Source organism: Chrysemys picta, chromosome 1, assembly GCF_011386835.1.
Source record: "Chrysemys picta bellii isolate R12L10 chromosome 1, ASM1138683v2, whole genome shotgun sequence".
In the NCBI taxonomy this organism is placed as follows: Eukaryota; Metazoa; Chordata; order Testudines; family Emydidae; genus Chrysemys; species Chrysemys picta.
The window spans coordinates 31,401,740-31,426,661 of NC_088791.1; the positions used below are offsets into that span (position 1 = coordinate 31,401,740).

The window sequence follows — 24,922 nt, forward strand, 5'->3', positions numbered from 1 at the left end:
CAGCCCCTGTCCATGAAGCCTGGCTGCCATAAGATGCTCCCCAAGGTGCTCCCTGGAGTACTCATTCCCCTTGGGCACCTGCTTACAGCAGCTCAGTCACGCCCCACTTGCTGCCCAGGGGCCTTCCATTGCAGCCAGGTCACACTCACCACACTCCCTACACACAGTGGAACCGCCCCTTGCTCCCCTTGGCTGCTGGGCTCGCAATCACACAGCCTGAGCTCAGCCATGTGAGCCTGGTGCCCAGCCCAGGAGCTGGGGGCAGGCAGCTGCTGGCAGGTGAATTCGCTCCTGCCAGCTCCAGAAACCAAGGCCGTGAGAACAGAGCAACCCCTAGAGTTACCATATTTTAAATTTCCAAATAAAGCACACTAACGGGGGGAGGATCCTGAAGGGGTGTCTGTGTGCTGGGAGGGACATTTGGGGGATATTTGGAGGGTACTGGAGGGAGTAACTGTGACAGGGGGCTGATGCTGCTGAGCCCAATCCTGTACTGCCCCATTTTTGCGCCCATGCCGGCTCTGTGCCCTGAGCAGCTGCCCCTCTCGCCCCTCCCTAGCTGTGGCCCTGTTCCGTTGGAAAGAACACCATACGACTCAGCAGTGCCTGGAACTTCCCCTCACCATTCCCTCAGAGGTTAAGGGATTGAGATGGGAATTCTAGACAGCCCAGAAGACCAGCTGGCAGAGAAGATAAGCAGAGGACACTCAGCAGCAGCCACATATTCCTGATCCCTCTTCCTCTTACTGGTCCTGTCCAAGATCCTCAGTAAGACTATTTCTGTAAATGCTCATTCTCTTTTTCACCATGATATCACTCAGATTAACCTTGAAGTTCATGGTAGAATAGAGAGAAGGTGTTTTTGCCTGCACCCAGAATCTCAAGTTCAGAATGACTCTGTGGAGGACAAATCATGCAGTTTGGGGATCATGATTAGCCATACAAAAGACAGTAATATACAAGATATAGATAATCTATCTCCAATCAGTAATATTAGGAGTTCATCCAAAAGCTTTAGCACCAGTAATCTTACAGGATGAGTATCTTCATATCACAGTAGACTTCATCCTTCACCAATATTTATGTTCTTCGAGTGCTTGCTCATGTCCATTCCAATGTAGGTGTGCATGTGCTGCATGTACCACTGCCAGAAAGTTTTTCCCTCAGTGGTATCCGTTAGATTGTCTCTGGTGTCCCCTGGAGTCATGCCCTCATGGCACCGTATATAGGGATCTGCCAAGCTGCCACCCTTTCAGTTCCTTCTTTCCACCAGTCATGGTTGCTGGAGCTTCTTCTCGTTCTTGCTCTTGCAAGTACTCTCCCCGATAGACTTTGTTTTTCCTGCATATAGCTGAAAAATTAGTAGTTAATTGCTACAGTTAGTATTAGTTAGTAGTAATAAAGTAGGACCCCTCTTAACGGGATTCTCCCGTCCCTGTCACAGGAGCATGCCTCGGTCTAAGGGCTTCATGCCATGTGAGGCTTGCCACAAGCCTATGTCCATTAGCGACCCCCACTCAGCTTGCCTCAAGTGCCTTGGGGAATCTCACCTGTGTGACCACTGCAGAGTTTGTAAAGGGTTCAAACCCTGTAGCCAGAAAGAAAGAGACCAAAGGGTGCCATTGGACTCTCCTCTGAGAGAGAGCCCTAGGCACACAAGACTGGCACTTCCATCTATACCAGAGATGTTCCAGGCAGCACAGGACCTGATTTCCCTACTGTACCACTATCCGACACCAGGCATGAACCAGCGCTGGAGGTATGAGCAGCTAAGGCACTGAGACCCCAGGTGCCGTCGAAGGGGAAACCAGCAATTGATGCCGCAGCATCAGTCACCCCCCTTTTGGCACCACTCGCTGGTACCGTCTGGCACCGCTCTCCCATGGTCATCGGGGAGTGAATCCTCACCCTCAGATTCAGAGCTGGAATCCTGCAGCTCCCACAGGAGCCGGCACCGGTCTGACCAACAGTACCTGATGGTGGATATGGGCCAGGGGGTTTCCACCAATTGCCTGGCTGGCACAGACACTGATGCCTGTGTAATGATTATTTTGGACTCCTTTGGCTTTTCATAAGACCCAAGAATCTCAGTCAAGGAGGTCATACTCTGTTGCATCGGAGGGTAGAGGCTCACCATCTCCTCCTGTGGTACAGGAACAGGGCCCAGGTACTGAGCCCGGTACCATACCTCAGGGACAGGCACCATGGGGTCTGCTAGGTGCTGATGGACAGGAGCAAGGCCTGGTACCGGTCCTAGCATCCTCTTCCTCCTCCTCAGATAAGGTGGTAGTGGGAACCTCCATTACACTCACACAGGATGACCACAGGGTGCACCAAGATCTACTAAGGAGGTTAGCCCAAAACCTGGGGATCCAGGTGGAGGAGATTGCAGCGACCTCCCATGCCCTAGTGGACATCTTGACTCCTTCGGTCCCCTCCCAGGTAGCTTTGCCTATGGATAGTGCCATCCTAGAGCCTGTTAAGGCACGATGTCAAACTCCAGCCTCCTTTCAACCCATGGCAAAAAGGGTGGTGATGAAATATTTTGTACCCCGGAAGGGCTTTGACTAACTATACCGATCTTCCTCCAGAGTCGTTAGTGGGAGAAGCAGGGGCACCAGGGACCTACCCCCCAAGGCAAAGGACACCAAGAAGCTGGACCTCTTTGGCAGAAAGATCTACGCCAAAGAGGCTCCAACTTCATATTGCCAACCAGCAGGTGCTCCTTAGCCATTATGACTTTAACTCCTGGGGCGCAATGACAAAAATGCTGCCACAGGAATTCAGGGCTGAGTTCTAGTCAAGGAAGGCAGAGCAGTGGCGCAAGCAGCACTGGACATGGCCAACTCAGCTACTTGAGTCCTGGCTTCTGCTATGGCTATGAGAAGAAGCTCGAAGCTGCAGACCTCGAGTCTCCCGCATGAGGTACAGCAAACTATCCAGGGCCTCCCATTTGAGGGCATGTCACTCTTTTCGGCGCAGACAGACTCCAAGCTCCACAGCTTGAAGAACTCCAGGGCCAGTTTCTGGGAAGTCTCTGGGACTGCACACACCGGCCCCACTGAGAAAGTATTTTAAGCCCCAACCTCTGCCTCATTTCTATCAGCCTCAGTCGAGGCAGGATTATAATAGGAGGCGTGGCAGGAGCTACAAGAGGAGGCCTCCTTCCGAACCCTTGTTGGCCCATGGAGCTATTAGAATCGTCAGACAATCGTCTGGTTCTAAACAGGCCTTTTGAGGGTGCATCCAAGGATGCTGTACCAGAACAGTGTCAGGATCCAACCACCCCGATTTATGTGGACCAGCTATCCCATTTCTATTGGGCATGGGCCCATATCACTCAGATTGCTGGGTGATACACATGATAGGACTGGGATACACTCTGGAGTTCAGTTCTTCCCGTCCTTCCTTCACGTCCCTCTTCAGGGAGCCTTCTCATGAGAAACTCCTGATTCAAGAAGTGCAAATGCTCCCTGCAAGTGGGAGTGGTAGAGGAAGTTCCTCCAGAGCTAAAGGGCAAGGGGTTTTACTCCTGATATTTCCTAATCCCGAAGACCAGTGGTGGTCTCAGACCCATACTGGTCCTGCAAAACCACAACAAATTCATGAAGAAGCTAAAGTTCCGCAGGGTCTCCTTGACTTCCATTATCCCCTCTCTGGATCCAGGAGACTGGTATGCCGCCTTCAACTTAAAGGATGCCTATTTTCATATTTCAATCTTCCAAGGCCATAGAAGATTCCTTCATTTCATTGTGGGTCAAGTACACTACCAATTCACAGTTCTTCCATTCGGCCTGTCAGCAGCCACTCAGGTTTTCAGGAAGTGCATGGCAGTGGTCGTGGCCTTCCTAAGAAAACAGGGTGCAGGTGTACCTTGACCTCAATGACTGCTTGATCAGAGGTCGGACGTGGGCTCAGGTGAAGGCAGACATACAATTGTTACTGTTAACTTTCCAGAAGTTAGGGCTTTTGTTAAACATGCAAAAATCGACTCTTTCTCACATCCAGAGGATAGAGTTCATAGGGGCAGTCCTCGATTCAGTCCAAGCCAGATCCTTTCTACCGGATGCCAGATTCCAGACCCTAAACTAGATCATAGAGAGCCTCAGAAAACTACCCATCACCATAGTGAGAAACTGCCTGAAGTTCTTGGGGCATATGGCATCATGCACGTATGTGATGAAGCGCACTACGTTGTGACTCAAACCTCTTCAGGACTGGCTAGTGTCAGGGTACCGACCAGGTCAGGATCGCTTGGACAGGGTGGTCACAATTCCCCCCATCGCTGATTGCCTCCCTCTTACAGTGGCTGGATCCGGGGGTAGTATGCACAGGTGTTCCATTCACAAAACCTCAGCTGTCAATGTCTCTAGTCACCAATGTTTCCACGCTGGGTTGGGGAGCTCACCTGAGGATCCTCAGGACTCAAGGCCTCTGGTCCCAGGAGGAGCTCTTGCTACACATCAATGTGAGAGAACTCAGAGCGGTGTGCCTCGCCTGCCAAATGTTCCAGCCCCACCTGGAAGGCAAGTGTATGTCGGTGCTTACTGACACATGACAGCGATGTTCTGTATAAACAGACAGGGTGGAGCGTGATCCTCTCATCTATGCCAGGAAGCCCTCCGCCTCTGGGAATTTTGCATAACCCACTCAATCCACCTCAAAGTCTCCTATCTTCCAAGGGCCCAGAATGAGTTAGTGGATTGTCTCAGCAGATCCTTCTCTAATCACAAGTAGTCCATTCGCCCAGATGTCGTGAGGAATATGTTCCAGAGGTGGGGAGATCCCCAGATAGACCTGTTTGCAACGAAGTATAACAGAAAGTGTCTGCAGTTCTGTTCCTTTCAGAATCACCGTGTGGGCTCAATCACAGACATGTTTTTTCTCCCTTGGAAGGACTATCTCTTCTATGCATTCCCTCCCATTCTGCTCATATGCAAGGTCCTGCTGAAGGCCAGAAGGGAAAGAGCGAGTGTGATCCTGATTGCGCCAGCCTGGCCACATCAGCACCGGTTCACCACTCTTCTGGACTTCTTGGTAGAAACACCAATCACCCTAACTCCATTTCCGGATCTAATCTCTCAGGATCACGAACGCCTATATCATCCAAATCTCGAATCCCTCCATCTCACAGCATGGAAGCTTCATGGCTGAATTCCTTGGAGGTAACATAGACTCATAGAACTGGAAGGGACCTCAAGAGGTCATCTGGTCCAGTCCCCTGCACTCAAGGCAGGACTAAGTATTACCTAGACCATCCCTGACAGGTGTTTGTCCAACCTGCTCCAATGATGGAGATTCCACAGTCTCCCTAGGCAATTTATTCCAGTGCTTAACCACTCTGACAGTTCGGAAGCTTTTCCTAATGTCCAACCTAAACCGCCTTTGCTGTAATTTAAGCCCATTGCTTCTTGTCCTATCCTCAGAGGTTAAGAACAACAATTTTTCTCCCTCCTCCTTGTAACAAACTTTTATGTACTTGAAAACTGTTACCATGTCCCCTCTCAGTCTTCTCTTCTACAGACTAAACAAACCCAATTTTTTCAATCTTCCCTCATAGGTCATGTTTTCTAGACCTTTAATCATTTTTGTTGTTCTTCTCTGGACTTTCTCCAGTTTGTTCACATCTTTCCTGAAATGTGGCGCCCAGAACTGGACACAATACTCCAGTTGAGGCCTAATCAGTGCAGAGTAGATTGGAAGAATTACTTCTCGTGTCTTGCTTACAATACTCCTGCTAATACATCGCAGAATTATGTTTGCTTTTTTTGCAACAGCGTTACACTGTTGACTCATATTTAGCTTGTGATCCACCATGACCCCCTGGTCCCTTTCCGCAGTACTCCTTCCTCGGCTGTATGTGTGTAACTGATTGTTCCTTCCTAAGTGGAGTACTTTGCATTTGTCCATATTGAATTTTATCATATTTACTTCAGACCATTTCTCCAGTTTGTCCAAATCATTTTGAATTTTAATCCTATTTTCCAAAGCACTTGCATCCCCTCCCAGCTTGGTATTGTCCGCAAACTTTAAGTGTACGCTCTATGCCATTATCTAAATCATTGATGAAGATATTGAACAGAAGCAGACCCAGAACCAATCCCTGCAGGACCCCACTCGTTATGCCCTTCCAGCATGACTGTGAACCACTGATGATTACTCTCTGGGAACAACTTTCCAACCAGTTATGCACCCACCTTATAATAGCTCCTTGTAGGCTGTATTTCCCTAATTTGTTTATGAGAAGGTCACGCCAGACGGTATCAAAAGCCTTACTAAAGTCAAGATCTACCGCTTTTCCCCCCCATCCACAAGGCTTGTTACCTTGTCAAAGAAAGCTAACAGGTTAGTTTGACACAATCTGTTCTTGACAAATCCATGCTGACTGTTACTTATCACCTCATTATCTTCTAGTGTTTGAAAATTGATTTCTTAATTATTTGCTCCATTATCTTTCTGGGTACAGAAGTTAAGCTGACTGGTCTGTAATTCCCCAGGTTGTCCTTATTTCCCTTTTTATAGATGGGCACTATATTTGCCCTTTTCCAGTCTTCTGGAATATCTCCCATCTTCCATGACTTTTCAAAGATAATTGCCAATGGCTCAGATATCTCCTCAGTCAGCTCCGTGAGTATTCTAGGATGCATTGCTAACATGCCCAGGTCCAGTTCAAGAAGTTCTTTTAGGGAGCAGAAAGCCACTCACCATGGCCATGTACCTGGCAAAATGGAAAAGGTTCTCGATCTGTGCAGAAAGAGGTCAGTGCAGAAAGAGGTCTCACTCTCCCAAACATCAGCACCATGTATTCTGAGCTGTTTGCTACATCTGAAACAACAAGGGCTATTGGTATCTTCAGTTAGAGTACACCTGGAAGAAATTTCAGCTTTTCACCCAGGGGTGGAACAGTAGGTCCATTTTTTCTAGTCATTCTATAGCCACTTTCTTAAGGGACTAGATAGGCTGTACCTACAACTGCAGTAGCTGATCCCTCCCTGGGACCTTATCTTGGTACTGTCAAGATTCACAGGACCCCCCATTCAAGTCCATGGCAATGTGCTCTTTACTTGTTGTGAACCTGGTCCCCACTTCGGACTAAGGTACGCAAATTCAGCTACGTTAATAACGTAGCTGAATTCGAAGTACCTTAGTCCGAACTTACCGCGGGTCCAGACGCGGCAGGGAGGCTCCCCCGTCGATGCCGCGTACTCCTCTCGGCGAGCTGGAGTACCGGCGTCGACGGCGAGCACTTCCGGGATCGATCCCAGAACATTGATTGCCTGCCGCCAGACCCTCCGGTAAGTGTAGATGTACCCTTAGAGTACACCTGGAAGAAATTTCAGCTTTTCACCCAGGGGTGGAACAGTAGGTCCATTTTTTCTAGTCATTCTATAGCCATTTTCTTAAGGGACTAGATAGGCTGTACCTACAACTGCAGCAGCTGATCCCTCCCTGGGACCTTACCTTGGTACTGTCAAGATTCACAGGACTCCCCATTCAAGCCCATGGCAGTGTGCTCTTTACTTGTTGTGAAAGGTGGCCTTCCTTGTGGCCCTCACCTCAGCCAGGAGTGTCTTGGAGATTAGGACCCTCACATCAGAGCCTCCATACACAGTCTTCTTCAAGGATAAGGTCCAGCTGCGCCCTCACCCAGCCTCCCAAAGGTTGTGTCGCAGTTCCACAATAACCAGGACGTTTTTTCTCCCAGTCTTGTACCCAAGACCACACACAAGTAGCCAGGAGCAGAGGCTCCACTTGCTAGATGTCAGGCAAGCACTGGCCTTCTGCATAGAAAGAACCAAATCATTTAGGAAGACTCCTGAGTTTTTTGTGGCAGTGGCTGACAGGATGAAAGGCCTCCCAGTCTTAGTCCAGAGAATTTCATTGTGGATCACTTCTTGTATCTATGCGTGCTATGACCTGACAAAAGTCCCTGCTTCAGCCCCGACAGCACATTCCACAAGGGTGCAAGCATCTTCAGCTGCATTTGTGGCACAGGTTCCCATCCATTATATCTGTAGAGCGGCAACATGGTCTTCTGTCCACACCTTGGCAACTCACTATGCCATCATGCAGCATGCCAGAGACAATGCTGGATTTGGCAGAGCGGTGCTACAGTCTGCTTGTTGTTGTACTCTGAACCCACCTCCTACATCTTTGGGAGTCACCTACACTGGAATGGACATGAGCAAGCACTCAAAGAAGAGAAGACAGTTACTAACCTTCCGTAACTGTTGTTCTTTGAGATTTGTTGCTCATGTGCATTCCAAAACCTGCACTCCTACTCATTTGTCAGAGTTAGCCGTCAACAGGGAACTGAAGAGTTGGCAGGGTGGCAGATCCCTATATACAGCGCCATGAGGGCGTGACTCCCGGAGGCACCAGAGTCGACCCAATGGATATCGCTGGATATCGCATGCCACGCACGCATAGCTACATTGGAATGCACATGAGTAACACACCTCAAAGTGCAACAGTTTTAGAAGGTTAGTAATCATCTTTTTTCCATTGGAGAAGTTTACAGTACAGTGGCAGGCTCTTCAGATTAGGAAGGTGCCATGTTTTTTTCTCAAAGATCATGGTGGTCATTGCAACAAAACCAAGGAAGAACAAAATTGTATTTCTCTACCACTTGTAGAATTTTCTGATTTTGGTTCCATCATTTGAATGATGCAGGAGAGTTGTCAAATGCAGTTGAAAAGTGGCACCTTCTGTTCGATTACTTGACATTCATACTTAACCATCTGCAATGGGGTATACCTATCCGCACCTGCCCCAAAAGGGTTAACTCTGCTTTGTAGGCTGAGGAAGCCCCGCCCTTTCGACCCTGCTATTCAGCCTGGAGGCAACATATAAAAGGTAGCAGCCCAGTTCAGTCTGGAGAGGCTGCTGAGGGGGAAGGACGCGGACTTCAAGCTCCCTGCAGGGAGTTGCTACAAGCCCCGACTACGGGACTATGACTCATAGAGTTCCTGACTGGAGACTCCAGGCTGCCCAACGAGCCCAGAGAAGGGACGGCATCGGTGGGAGTCTGGCCATTTGAGGACCCCAGAGACCTGGGGGAACTGGAGAGTTTCGATGAGGGGGAAAGGGTAAGAAGAGGCCCAAGGGACTCAAACTCTTTGCCAGTGAGTTAACCAGAGGACTGGTCAGTGTGTTTCAGGCGGATCCCTGCAGACTTGGTGGTGAGCACCCCCGCCAGGGCCCTGGGCTGGGGCTCAGAGGAGCAGAGAGGGCCCAAGTCCACTTACCTGGGGCGCCTCACACCTCTGAGGGGCGCCCCACTCCCCCAATGGGCCAACAGGCCACACAATCTCACAGAGGTGGGCTACTTTACTGACTCTGGCCATTGGGCCATGCCACCCTGGCGGGCAGGGCCGCTCACTGACTCTGGCCATTGGGCCACGCTGCCCTGACGACAAGGGCTGCTCACTGACTCTGAACACTACTCTGTTCAGTCACTCAGACCTTAAAAAGTCCAAAAGTATTCTGAGTCCAGACCATATATAGGCTCTTTCTGCAAGAGGCATTCCTTCTTGATTGAGAAGAGGGAAAGGATTTACCAAGCAGCAGAGTGATATTTTCTCCACATCTTCATAAAGCATTGTGGAATACCCTCTTTTATCGCAATGGATGCAGGGCACACAGAGTCCTTTAGTGTATCAAGCAAACATAGAGCCTTATGATTCTCCACTCATTTACGCTGATGTAAATGTGGGGTAACTTCATTGAGTTAAACTGGTATAGCAGTGTGGAGAATTGGGTTCATAGTTTTTTTCCTTGACATTTTTCTAAATAATGCTTGCTCCTCCTGACATTGATGTCCAGTTACAATTATTTTTCTAATAGAGGGCTCCTGTACAAATCCCATTAGTTCTGCGTTGATAAACTTATGACTGCAGAAATGTGAATTTTTACCTGTTAATTTTTGTGCATCTTTATTTCTTGAGCTTGGAGGAATTTATCCACACTGTAAAAAGAAATACTGGTTTCAACAAGTAAATTTTTTGAGTTTCTTTTAAGTTTAGTTTGTGGCATTTAAGTTTAGTTTGCAGCAAACATTTAGTTTGTGGCAATCTGGGGTGTGAATCAACCCCACACTAGCCTGCTGCACACTAACTGTTTCTGTGGACCTTCCTGACCCACACTAACAGTTCCTTAGTGCACTTCGATCTAGTGCCATTTCAAAGTGGGGTAGATCAAAGCGCACTACAGAACTTTTAATGCACAGCAGCAGGGTCCATAAAGACACCTTAATGCACATCCAGCTAAGACGGAATAGACTTACATCCCAGCTTGTTGGAAACTAAATATTCATGTAGTGGAAGTTAAGATTTTACTTAACATCATATTTGCTATAGAAATATTAGTCAGGGAAGAGCATGTTGTTGCAACTGGCCTGTTACATAGAAGGCCAGACTAGATGATCTAATGGTCCATTCTGATGTTAAAAAAATCCATGAAAACTATAAGAGATCTTAAATTCATATATTACCAGGCCAGACGGAACCATTGTGCTCCGGTATAACACAGGTCATGGACATTTCCGGAAATAATTTCTAGAGCATATCTTTTAGCAAAACATCCAGTTGGTGATTGAGAATCCAATGTGACGTTCCAGTGATTAATTGCTCTCCCTTTTAAAAATAACAGGAGTACTTGTGGCACCTTAGAGACTAACAAATTTATTAGAGCATAAGCTTTCGTGGGCTACAGCCCACTTCTTCGGATGCATAGAATGGAACATATATTGAGGAGATATATATATACACATATACAGAGAGCATGAACAGGTGGGAGTTGTCTTACCAACTCTGAGAGGCCAATTAAGTAAGTGGAAAAAAAACTTTTGAAGTGATAATCAAGCTAGGCCAGTACAGACAGTTTGATAAGAAGTGTGAGAATACTTACAAGGGGAGATAGATTCAATGTTTGTAATGGCTCAGCCATTACCAGTCCTTATTCAATCCTAAGTTGATTGTATCTAGTTTGCATATCAATTCCAGCTCAGCAGTCTCTCGTTGGAGTGTTTTTGAAGTTTTTCTGTTGTAAGATAGCCACCCGCAGGTCTGTCATTGAATGACCAGACAGGTTAAAGTGTTCTCCCACTGGTTTTTGAGTATTATGATTCCTGATGTCAGATTTGTGTCCATTAATTCTTTTGCGGAGAGACTGTCCGGTTTGGCCAATGTACATGGCAGAGGGGCATTGCTGGCACATGATGGCATATATCACATTGGTAGATGTGCAGGTGAATGAGCCCCTGATGGTATGGCTGATGTGATTAGGTCCTATGATGATGTCACTTGAATAGATATGTGGACAGAGTTGGCATCGGGCTTTGTTACAAGGATAGGTTCCTGGGTCAGTGTTTTTGTTCAGTGATGTGTGGTTGCTGGTGAGTACTTGCTTTAGGTTGGGGGGTTGTCTGTAAGCGAGGACAGGTCTGTCTCCCAAGATCTGTGAGAGTAAAGGATCATCTTTCAGGATAGGTTGTAGATCTTTGATGATGCACTGGAGAGGTTTTAGTTGGGGGCTGAAGGTGACACCTAGTGGTGTTCTGTTATTTTCTTTGTTGGGCCTGTCTTGTAGGAGGTGACTTCTGGGTACTCGTCTGGCTCTGTCAATCTGTTTTTTCACTTCAGCAGGTGGGTATTGTAGTTTTAAGAATGTTTGATAGAGATCTTGTAGGTGCTTGTCTTTGTCTGAGGGATTGGAGCAAATGCGGTTATATCTTAGAGCTTGGCTGTAGACAATGGATCGTGTGGTGTGTCCTGGATGGAAGCTGGAGGCATGTAGGTAAGTGTAGCGGTTGGTCAGTAGGTTTCCGGTATAGGGTGGTGTTTATGTGACCATCGCTTATTAGCACAGTAGTGTCCAAGAAATGGACTGCTTGTGTGGATTGATCTAGGCTGAGGTTGATGGTGGGATGGAAATTATTGAAATCATGGTGGAATTCCTCAAGGGCTTCTTTTCCATGGGTCCAGATGATGAAGATGTCATCAATGTAGCGCAAGTAGAGTAGGGGCGTTAGGGGACGAGAGCTAAGGAAGCGTTGTTTTAAGTCAGCCATAAAAATGTTGGCATACTGTGGGGCCATGTGGGTACCCATAGCAGTGCCGCTGACTTGAAGGTATATATTGTCCCCAAATGTGAAATAGTTGTGGGTGAGGACAAAGTCACAAAGTTCAGCCACCAGGTTAGCTGTGATATTATCGGGGATACTGTTCCTGATAGCTTGTAGTCCATCTTTGTGTGGAATATTGGTGTAGAGGGCTTCTACGTCTATAATGGCCAGGATGGTGTTTTCTGGAAGATCACCGATGGATTGTAGTTTCCTCAGGAAGTCAGTGGTGTCTCGAAGATAGCTGGGAGTGCTGGTAGCGAAGGGCCTGAGGAGAGAGTCCACATAACCAGACAAGCCTGATGTTAGGGTGCCAATGCCTGAGATGATGGGGCGTCCAGGATTTCCAGGTTTATGGATCTTGGGTAGCAAATAGAATACCCTGGTCGGGGTTCTAGGCATGTGTCTGTACAGATTTGTTCCTGTGCTTTGTCAGGGAGTTTTTTTAGCAGATGGTGTAGTTTCTTTAGGTAATCCTCAGTGGGATCAGAGGATAATGGCCTGTAGAATGTGGTGTTGGAGAGCTGTCTAGTAGCCTCTTGGTCATATTCCAATTTATTCATGATGACGACAGCACCTCTTTTGTCTGCCTTTTTGATTATGATGTCAGAGTAAATGTACACCTTATTTCAAATCTGAATTTGTCTAGCTTCAACTTCCAGACATTGGATCATGTTATACCTTTTTCTGCTAGACTGAAGAGCCCATTATTAAATATTTGTTCTCCGTGTAGGCACTTCAAACAGTAATCAAGTCACCCCTTGACCTTCTCTCTGTTAAGCTAAACAGAGTTCCATGACACTATTATTGTAAAGCATGTTTTCTGATGGTGTAATCATTCTTGTGGCTCTTCTCTGAACCCTCTCCAATTTATCCACATCCTTCTAGAATTGTGGACACCAGAACTCAACACGGTGTTCCAGCAGCAGTCACACCATGTGAAATACAGAGGTAAAATAACCTCACTGCTCCTACTTGAGATTCCCCTGTTTATGCATTCAAGGCTTAAAGTCAAGTGCAATATCCTACCTGTCAGCCAATATAAGGAAGTCTTCTGTGGTGTTGAACTGAAGAAGCTAAGAACAAATTAAAATGTAAGAATGCTCATTTGTAAAGTCAGCATAAGAGACTGAATGAATAGTTTTTACATAATTTTAATATAAAATTCAGCTACTTTAACTAGTTTTTTGCATAGCAAAATATAGATATAGCAGATAGAAGTAATAGCAACATCTGTCTCTATTACTGGTGTGGCATGGTATAAAAAGGATTTTATAATGGCATTAAGAATTGCCAAATTCTCAATCCTGCTAGTAGATATCCAGGTATGCATTAAAGAGCATTCAGCAACCTCTGCTATTTTGCATGTGTGCACAAACATAATAGTTTATTTTATAAACTACACAGTGATGCACATCTGTACATATAAGTGAAGTATCTATAGTGCTTTTTTTCCAGATAAAATCTGAACAGGAAGTGTAGGCTGGTTGGTCCTTTTTACTTTATTGCAAGAGATTTATCTACTGTATTATCCCCCCCCCAAAAAAAAAAAAGCAGTTGTAGAAAAATCATTCAGGTGAAAATCCACATGGGTAGTTAAACTGCATAGCTTGGTAAGTGGCAGAAGTTCTCAATTTTTTTTCATCCCCTCATTCAATTGCATGGAATAGATCCTATCTAGATGCACTCCACCTCCTGCCAGTTCCCATGGCTAGTCCCAGGAGGTGCCAGGCACACTGCACTTCAAAGAAGTCACCGTACAGTAATGTGATGTTCCTGGCATTTGAAAAAGATCAGCTGATTGCAAATGTACTTCAACAGAAAACCACAGGACAGGGAATATGAACTAGTTGGTGTCCCTCTTCTCTCCCTGCCACCTGTGAGAGTGAAAGTGGGTTTCTTTAAATTGCTAGACCAAGTAATTTTATCCAAGAAAGGTTTGACATGTCTAGAGAAATAATGTCTAGAGAAAAAAGAAATGGTGGGTCAGCTCATAATAAACTCAATCTCTGAATGCCATTTTAGGAATGTGACTCCGGCTATATCTGGCATATGGGGCTCTTAGAGGACACCCTGGTTAAAAACTAGCAAATCATTACAATAATTAACTGTGGAACCACATAAAATAGAACATGAATGATAAATAATGCTTACTTAAATTGCAATCTCTTCTGTATGTGACTCTGGAAAGCTTTTGCCAGAGATTACACCTTTAAGATTGGGCCTGCCGCTGGTAAAAGTACTCTTTTCTCTTTGGAAGTTAAGACCAAAGTATATTATTTCCCAAAATTAGTAGAGTCCAGTCTTAGTGTATCTTGAGTAACTAAAACAGTTTATAGATCAACAAAATAATTTTGTTTAAGGGTAGGTGAGTTCTGTTTGGTTTACCATATATCACCTAAATAGTTTATAAATGGGCAAAGGTGAGTAAAAATTAATGAATATTAAGAACTTTACTCTGAATTAAATCCCATTAGTTCTCTGTTTACCAATATTAGACCTAACTAGGATTACCTGGTCTAATCCTCAACCATTTGGTGTTTTAGCAGGAGAAGTTGTTAATATCTTAAATTAAAATAGCATTTCAATATCCCATTAAATTTATTACAAGAAAATTCAGATCTAATTCCTTGGCAATGCTATGGATAATATCCAGCGCACCAATTCATGTTGAAGACCTGGGGATGTTTCTGAACTGGAGGGTTGCTTCTTCTTGATGCTGCTCAGTGACTGTTCTTTTATTGGCTGTCTTAATTTGGCAGTTGCTGTTTGCTTGCCAGATGAACTGTGATGATCTGCTGTAAAGTTGAGGATGGGAGCAAAGTGCACACTGCATGTTTTACTACAGAGATTTTATACTCTTCTTTGATAATTTTGCTGGTGGTGCAAGACATACCTATTTTTTAGGGCTTGGCTGGATTTAAATTAGTTGTTTTCATTCTTATGTTCACTCAGTATTTTCATGCGGTATCCTTAGGAGCTTATTTTATGTAATCCATTAATGCATATGCATTAGGGTTATAACTTTACCTGAATTTGATAGTTAAACTGCTTTTGTCTCTGTGGCAGGAAATTATCAGAACATTTTTAAAGTTAAGAGTTTTAATGCTTTCCTTTATTTAGTCCATTTTCCGAGCTATTTCTTCAGTTTTATTAGTATTTAATATAAATTGAATTTCTGTTTTCAAAAAGTCCAAGCATTCCTGTTCTCTATATAAAAGCTTTTAGTTCTTTTAAACTTACTTAATTCTTAGAGAGTCTTCAGACTAGAATAGTCTTTAAATAAGTCATTGTCTTTTCTTAACAGTCTTGGAGATGCGATTCTCTTTCTGAGTTGGGTGAAGGAGTTGCTTAAGCATTGTCAAAATAACTAATTATTTTCCCAATTAATATAAATATTCTATACTTACATGGCTTCTTGTAGTTAGCAACCAGTTAGCATGGTTATTAGATTCCAAGTTGGTACATACTGCTTTTTATTATTTATATATCATTAGAAGCTATGATGCAAAATATTTGCAAATACACCTCTACCCCGATATACCGCTGTCCTCGGGAGCCAAAAAATCTTACCGTGTTATAGTGAAACCGCGTTATAATGAACTTGCTTTGATCTGCCGGAGTGTGCAGCCCCGCCCCCTCAGAGCACTGCTTTACCGCGTTATATTCGAATTCATGTTATATCGGGTCGCCTTATATCGGGATAGAGGTGTATACATTTCAAAATAAGCTTAGCAATTTAAGTATTTAAGAAATAAAAAAAGAGGGTTGCACCAAATGAGTTAGGGCTTGTCTTCATGGTGTGTGGACCTGCACTAGAGGGATATAAATTCATGTTTCCACTGTGTGTTGCACAGTAATTGGCCTGTGTGGCTCTGCTGGCGTGCACTAAATGGTCCCTAGTGCACGTTAATGTAGTCCCATTTCAAACAGTGCTACATTAAAGCACACCAGGAAATTTTAGTGAGTACTAGAATTCACAGCCCTCTATTGCACCACTCACTGTGTAGGCAAGCCTCAGCTAAGAGGAACCAACATTTTCAACCATAATTGTTTTCTTAATTTGAAGAATGAAAACTTTAGAGTGTTTGTAAAAGAAATGTATTTCGATATGAATTTTGTGGGTGTTTTAACTGATGCTTTTTCTTGCAAAACGGAGGAGGGTCTAAAGAAAAAGCCCACTTCTGTGTCTTAGTTTATAGCTCTGATAACACATCCCTATATTTCTCTTTAGAATAACCTGAACAAAAAAAATCTTTTCTTTTTTTTTTACGCTACCAGGTCTTTCTCTAAAACATAAAACTCTTTAAAAAATGTGTTTTCTTAAGAGACAAAGATCATATCTAAACCAGACCAGTGGGTCTTGTAAAAAGGGAAGTGTCCTGTTCTTTGAGAATATGCTCTTTTGCCCTTTGACCAAAATTGCCCTTGGATTTATGACCTGCCATTTACAACTTGCAATTAAAATTTCTATTAAATATCTTATGCGAAGCACAAATTGCAATAACAGTACATCTTTTACAACATAATGTTAAAGTATAGCATTAAAACAAAATAGGAGATATAAAAGCTGTATTCTTCTTTGTATGGCTGATGTAAATGTAGAGCAACAACTATAATTTTACATTTAGATGGTTAAGCCAGATAATTGTGTCTGGAATAGCAGAGGCTATTGCTGTGATGTCCCCTTCATATTTGTGAATCGGGCATTGAGTTGTTATATGTTCCATGGTCTGTTCTGGGTGATCACAGTCGCATACTGGAGAGTCTTTAATTTTCCATTTGTACAGAAAGTATCCACATCTGTCATAGTTTGTGCCGATACAGTTTAGGGTTGCCCATGAGCTTCATGGGAGATCAAAGCCAGAGATCTTCTGCATCAGCTCTTTCATGAGGTGTTTATATGTGACTTCTTGTGAATTCCATTCAGCTTTCCAGGCTTCATCAGGGTTGAAGTTGCATTGTTGAAGGTTAAATGTGTGGGCCCAAAAAGGTTTACGCGACTTCAGGTGGTGGTGATGGACGTTGTTAAGGCCCTGGTGGATGGGAAGATGTTCATTTTCCATGATCCTCTGGAATTCCCAAAGGGTTGCGGCATCACATCGAATGGAAGGGGGAGGAATGTGCAACAGCATTGGCAGCCAAGATGTTGAGGTCAAATTGAGGGTTCCAGTGATGCACCACATTGCAGAATTTAGTTGGATATCAACAAGTCAATTATGGCTACTTCCGGTCCATAACTGTGCACAGTACTCAATTACAGAGTACATAAGTCTCATCGCTGATGTCCATAACACTGGGATGCTGATGCTTTTAAACTTGTTTGTCAAGGCTGTATCCCCACTTTGAACTTTAGGGTACAAATGTGGGGGCCTGCATGAAAACTTCTAAGCTTAACTACCAGCTTAGGTCTGGTCCGCTGCCACCATCCCAAAGCTAATTCCCTTCCCTGGGTAGCCTTGAGAGACCTTCACCAATTCCCTGGTGAATACAGATCCAAACCCCTTGGATCTTAAAACAAGGAGAAATTAACCATCCCCCCTTCTTTCTCCCACCAACTCCCGGTGAATACAGATCCAACCCCCTTGGATCTAAAAACAAGGAAAAATCAATCAGGTTCTTAAAAAGAAGGTTTTTTAATTAAAGAAAAAGGTAAAAATCATCTCTGTAAAATCAGTATGGAAAATAACTTTACAGGGTAATCAAACTTAAAGAGCTCAGAGGACTCCCCTCTAGTCTTAGGTTCAAAGTACAGCAAACAGATAAACACTCTAGTAAAAGGTACATTTATAAGTTGAGAAAACAAAGTAAAACTAAGACGCCTTGCCTGGCTATTTACTTACAAGTTTGAAATAGGAGAGACTTGTTTAGAAAGATGTGGAGAACCTGGATTGATGTCTGGTCCCGCTCAGTCCCAAGAGCGAACGAACTCCCAAACAAAGAGCACAAACAAAAGCCTTCCCCCCCTCCTCCCAAGATTTGAAAGTATCTTGTCCCCTTATTGGTCCTTTGGGTCAGATGCCAGCCAGGTTACCTGAGCTTCTTAACCCTTTACAGGGAAAAGGATTTTTGGAGTCTCTGGCCAGGAGGGATTTTATAGTACTGTACACAGGACAGCTGTTACCCTTCCCTTTATAGTTATGACATTGTTCTTGCCAGTTTCTGCACTGTGTTGACCCTTGTCTTCATTTTGACAGCTATCTTCTTCAGATGGTTGTGGAAGATTAGTGTGCAATCCAACTTTACTGTGAGTTAGGTTGGAGTGGTATCATGTCGCACAGTGTTGCCAAAGGTAACTTTCAGGGTGCGCTTAGCATTCTTGTTATCAAGATGTAATGAAGTGACTGTTGTTTTGTGAGGATTTGGCTTCAGCCTCCATTTCCAGAAATATTCCTCCCTGGTTTGTAGGTCCCTGTTCAGGGTGGACTTGATGTCACAGAAGGTGGCTGCATGTGTTGCCAGGGCAAGGTCATCCACATACTCAAATTTGCTTGGAGGCATGTCACTCTTGTAAACATTGAAAAGCATCAGCGTGAGTACTGAGCCTTGTGGCAGTCCATTGTTGAGGAACCAGAGCGAACTGACTTCATTGCCCAGGTGAACACGTAGCCACCTATTGCTCAGCATCGTCCATAGAAGGTGTAGTGTGTTGTGGCAGGGGATGATCCTTGTGAGCTTTAGCATCAGGCTTTTAATCCAGACTCTATTGTGGGCCAATGACAGGTCTACAAAGTCTGTGCTGATCTTAAATTTCTTCTGGAATCAGGCCTTAATATGTGTTACAATGGCCAAAACATGGTCGCAACAACAGCATTTAGGCCGGAATCCCACTTGTTCTTTGGGGATCACTGACTTGACAAGAAGACTGATTCTCTGGAGAATATGTTCCAGGAGTTTGTAGGTAGTTCCTCCCATGCTGTCAAACAAGTACTTTAGTTAGTTAACACCTGCAATGTACAGTGTGCTACTTTTGATTGATTTGTGCCTTGTTACACTATGAACTTTCTGAAAACTTAATTTCATTAACCATGTGACCATGAATAAATGTGTAATTTCATAGCTCAGAGCTTTTTCCTTACTTGTGTAAAATGCAACTGAAAAACTATAGTCACAAAGAACTATTTTGAATTGTGCTGGTACTTGGGAGTTTTCCTTTCAGTTACTCAGTGTAGATTGCTGATACATCTTAACCAGTCCTAATATATAATGTTTGTATTGGACTTAAACTCCACTGCCTCAGGGAGTAAGGAATCCAGGGGTTCTTTCTATATGTGCTTCTTTTTAAACGACTTGACCCATAAATGGTTTTATTTCCAGTACTAGTTTATTTTAGGAAAAACTATGTTAGCTTAGGTGTACAGAATAAGTAAAATACTTAGTTTCAGGATAGGTCATTTAAACAGCTACTATTCCATGGTAGTAAAGAAAAGTCAAATTCCTAGCCATTCTTTTTGAACAGCCTACTTGTAAGTCTGAGTTGCCAATTGAGTTGACTATCTAAAACAGCTTTATATTTTGAATCCTACACATAGTGTTCTCAGTTTGTAAAAATCTACAACGACAAGACCAATGGTTAGAGTAAGGAACATGCAGCTACCACTTACACCTATGCAACTGTTCTTTCAATTGTTTTTATGCCATTGCAGAAACTCTTTGACAAATTGTCATTCCTGAGAAACAAGTCCATTCCTGAGAAAGCTCTTTCAACCCAGCTCACACCAAAAAAATGCTTATTGTCAGTTACATTGAACAATTCTAAAGGAAAAAGATATAATTTTCAGTTTCTTCAACTTGTAGTAATCAACTAATTTTGACAAATGGTACTTTCCAAACAAATAAAATGTCAGGTCCTTAATCCGAAGTGCTTAGATTTAACATAGCAAAAACAAAAGCAGTATGGAGGGGATGTGAGAGGATGAAGGTTACAACAATGAAAGTTCATGAGACTAGTTGAATTTTGTATGCACATCCCTAGTTCTTAGGATTTTTTAAATATAAATTAATTTAATATACTACATTGATATATATTTTAAAGAATGAAGACCAGGGTAGGAGATTTAAAAAAAAAACATTTTAAAAAATCACTCTGGACACTAGTGAGTGAAACGTTGTTCCACATATATATTACTTCATTTTTATAGGACTACTTTGTGCTATTGTATGGGCTCATAATCCACACGGGACCAACTATGAAATTTATGCATTATGGTGTGACAGATAAATAACAGAGGCCAAGATCATACCCTCGCATGTTAAAACCAAAAGGAGAAGTCGCTATGGAAGAAAATCTCAATGGGGATGCTTCTGCAGAGTTCTCCTTTTGGGGGGAGAACAGGGTTTACCTATCATGAAAATGACAGAACCCTAAACTTGGCGGAATCCCAAGGATCTCTGTACTTTCCTACACCTTTGCATTGACTTTAACTCTGATGTATCCCTGGTAGCCTGGATCATCACCCTACCAGTGCCTCCCTTTGATCACAGTGCCCCCAGGTGGAGTGGATTCATCAGAAGTAATACAGCCTGGAGAGTGTACTACGTTCTCTGGAGATTCCACATTGGGTATAGGAGAGATGATGTGCATCTCTTCTGCATCCTCTCTCAGTATAGCCCCTATATCTGGTGAGACTTCTGAAGAGAAAGATGCTTCTGTGAAGGTGACTGAGGCCTAATTTCTAAATAATATGAGGGAGAGCTTCACACAGAAGGTCCCTGATCTGGACCAGGTAATTTAGCTAAACAGATTCCTGAGCAAATAATTAATTGTTTCCCTGTATCTCTAAATAAAGTCTGTCTATAAAGTAGAATAAAACTGTGAGTCTCTGTGTGTAAACTATCATATGTAGTGCCTTATGTATTAACTTGTAAAATAACCCCTAGCTGCAGGCTATGTTTTAATTATGAATGCTTTTTCTTTTGGGGGGCCTAGCATAGACCCTCAGCATTACTTTTTTAAGCAATTGAATTGCAAAGTACAGTTTGTCATATTAGTCTGTTTGTATACAGGTTTTCTGCTGTTATAATTTTGGTCTTTTTTGTTGTTGTTTCAGATATGCTTCCTCGGTAAAAGATGGCTCCCAGTATTTTGTTCTTCTCATTATTACAGATGGGGTTATTTCAGACATGGCTCAAACAAAGGAATCAATAGTTAACGTAAGTTCTATTTAAACTTGGATTTCTATATTTTATAAGCAGTATACTTCCTGGTCTTAATATTTTGGACTGTAAACTCTCTTCTTTCCAAATAATAAAAATTGCCAGGCATAGAGGCCAAATGAAACTAACTGTGAAATTTTAACCAGCTTTATCAAATCAGTGCTCTGAGGAACTTGTGGTCTTCTAGCTGATACTAATATTGATTGTGCAATCTAGAAATAAGTGACTTCTCAGTCCTCTTTATGTCAGATGGTCTTTGGAATGGATGTTCCCTATCTCCATGTCCCTTCTGGTCTTACAATCTATGAAAGAAAACCAGATCTTTACTATAAGCCTGGGCTCAGGATGAACCCTCAGGAAAAACTCCTTTCCAGAATTATTTGCCTCCGAGTGTCATGTACTGCAGACTCCAGGTCTCCTTTTGTAGCATAGCTTTCACATGTTTTTGTAAATATTTTTAACTAAAGTCAGTTTCTTCATTGGTTTTGAAGTTTTTCTTCTCAAAACAGCTAAACTTTAAATTTATTTTGACTTTCTGAGACGGGTTTCAAGGACAGCCCCTCTCTTCCTCTCCCTCCTCAGAAATGGCAGACAGAGATGGCAGGCTGCAGAAACTCAGCTCCCACCTGATGTGTGGGCAAGGTCTAAATCAATGCCGATGAAATTCCCTTTGCTAAGATAAGGGCAGAATAAGTGGCCTGGAACCAGGTGTATGTTTTTCAAAACCCTCTGCCTCTCCCCCGGTCATGGGACACCTATTGCTACAGCTTCCAGAACAAGCAGGAAAGTTTCTGTGGAATCTCCTAAACCTCTCAGGGCATGACAAGTTTCCCCCATAGCAACCAGGAGGATGAAATTCCTGCTCTCAGCTAGCACAGAGGCAAGGTATATGCTGAGATGGTTTAAAAGGCCACAGAGCAAGCCCCTTCTCACTAGCAGTTTTACCTGCAAGTCCTCATCTGCCTTGAAAGATGCTAGCTCCTGTGACCTTTCTGAAATTAATAAGTCAGTTGTCTCCAATGCCTGCAGCCCACTCCTCATTCTATGTGACTGATTTGCTATACGTTCAAAAATGCCAAAGATGTGTCTTGGGGGCAACTATGGCTCCATTTGAAGAAAGTATGACAGATTTCTGTTACCAATCTGCCCGAGGCGTCAGGTGATCAGGCTGAGGCCACAGGATCATTAGGGGAGGAGATGACGGAGCACACCAAGTGACTGAATTTTAAAGCTTTATTAATAAAATAACAATGGAGAGTGCTGGGGGTTCCCCACGTCACTCAAAGAAAGGAAGAAAGCGTTAGTGCCCCAGGCCCTAACCCACTTTCATACTCGCACACACACTACCCAGGGCTGGCGAAGCCTGGGTGTAACGTACGAAGAAGGGAGGGAAGAGGTGGACGGGAGTTCTGTCCTATGCACAGGTCGTCCAGGGTCCGCTGTTGATCTCCGATTTGCTTCAGCTCTAAGGAGGGTTTTAAGTCCTGGGGTCTTTTGGGGGTGTTTTGTCCAGGGACCTCTGTCCCCCTTGCTCTTTGTACCAGTCCAAACCAGCTTTCTGCGGCGTCCTCAGCATTCCAAAAACATCAGGGACATGGGACTCTGTTTTTGCCCTCGCTGGCCTTCACTGTCTCACCAGTTTTGCAATGCCCTGCCCAGCTGACCCCCCTTTTCCCACGGTTGGGGGGGTTGGGTAAGAAACAGATGTGGCTGCATAGAATCTGTTCGAGCGCTGTGACCTTGCACTGGAACCCCCGTCTTATTTTCAGGCTGAGCTGAGAGCTGAAGCGTTGAGTTAACCCATTCTCTTCTCCCTTCCTCCCCCTTCGGCTTCTCACAAACTGCAAAGGAATCTTCCACTCCACACTCATACCTTTAACCCTTTAACCCTTCCCAAAATGGCTTGCGATGCTTGCAACAGCGTTAGCAACGTACAATGCTGATCTGCCTCCCCAGGGGACCCCCTGAGGAAGGGGGCCACTGGGTTTTGACAAAAGTGGAATTGCTGTCTAACATCTGATTATCCTTCCAAATATTTTGTTGATAAGCTCTTTGGGGAGTACTGAAACAAAGTTGTCACTGACGCTTTGGAGAACGAATTAATCCCTCCCTCCTTCCAGTGAGAAAATCTCCAAAGTACCGTATCTCAGCAGGTGGTTCCATTTGATCCCCCTGTTCCTCCAGGTTCCAGCATAGATTACACAGAGGTTGTACATTGCTGCCTTTCCTGAGAGTTGGAGAGGATGGGATTCTCTGGAAAAACCATCTACCCCCAAAAGCATCTCTTGTTTGGGGTTTTTCCAAGATTGGAAAGATCCCCCTGCCCAGCCCCCTCAAGAAGACTTCAGGGTGGCCCCTCATCTGGGAGTGAGCAACCTGAGAAAACAAATACTTGAGATAATCGAGGAAGGATATTCAATATAACTCACTTATTGTCCTAGGGACAAGTTTATCCTTTACTCAAAATAAATAAATAAACCAACACTATGAGAACCTTCGAAGCATCAGAAGATGAAGGGTACAGTAGACCATCTCCTACATACTGGAATAATAGGAACCAGTTCTGTGGAGAGCCAAATATTTTGTAGAGGGTACAAGATTCCACAAGATTCTTTGTCTTGCAAAGGGAATTGTAGCATTCAACCCATTCAACACATCCATACAGAGATCAAGATTCCAGGAGGAAATACAGTAGAATTTCAGAGTTATGAATATCTCAGGAATGGAGGTTGTTCATAACTCTGAAATGTTCGTAACTCTTATTGTTATGGTTGTTCTTTCAAAAGTTTACAACTGAATGACTTAATACAGCTTTGAAACTTTACTATACAGAAGAAAAATGCTGCTTTAACCATCTTAATTTAAATTAAACAAGCACAGAAACAGTTTCCTAACGTTGTTAAATCTTTTTTTAAACTTTCCATTTGTTTTTTTTAGTAGTTTACTTTTAATGCAGTAGTGTACTGTATTTGCTTTCTGGGGGTGGGAGGGGAGGTCTCTGCTGCTGCTGCCTGATTGCATAGTTCTGGCTCCAAATGAGGTATATGGTTGACGGGTCAGTTTGTAACTCTGAGGTTCTACTGTACTGAAATCCGTCATTACAGCATCATCTTCCCAAAGCTTCAGAATATGAAAATAAATCTCCTGGAGATCTACTGAACATGTGATCAGGAGGAGTCATCATCCAAAGATACTTTAGATTCTGCTAGCATAAGAAACGTTTTTAATACAAAATATTCCTTTTTTTTTTTTTTTTTTTTTTTTGGACACATTTCGACTCGGGTATTCACAAATGCTATATCATCCTTCCCTTCAAGTGAAAGATATATGTCTACTCTTGTCAGGATGACCTTCTCATTATGTCCAGGGTCCAATAGCCACTGTTAAATCATTCCGAAACATGGCTTTGGAAACATCAATTACAGTCTTCAAAGAACTCCAGAATGTAAGTTATATCCAAGACCATATCTATTTCAGAAAAGAGAGAGAAGAATATGGTGTCTCATTTACCAAACATTAGCACACCTCTACCAAGATAAAATATTTGACTCAGTTCCTGGACAAGTTGATCTCATAAGTGGATACCCAGCAAAGTTATGGTTTCACTTCCAGCCAGCAACTGCAGTAAATCAATATATAAAGATC

The 24,922-nt window shown here is 43.6% G+C and overlaps 1 protein-coding gene across 13 annotated transcripts in view; it reads left to right on the forward strand.

The window, feature by feature from the left end:
* CPNE8 (copine 8) overlaps window positions 1-24,922 on the forward strand; it is a 276,759-nt gene that overhangs the window by 226,378 nt on the left and 25,459 nt on the right. For all 13 annotated transcript variants that reach the window (XR_010589758.1, XM_005286837.5, XM_042848628.2 and 10 more), the window contains one exon: window positions 21,172-21,274. Coding sequence is in view for 12 of the 13 variants with exons in the window: in XM_005286837.5 (XP_005286894.1) it covers window positions 21,172-21,274 (103 nt within the window). In the remaining variant the exon portion in view is untranslated. The remainder of the gene's footprint in view (window positions 1-21,171; window positions 21,275-24,922) is intronic.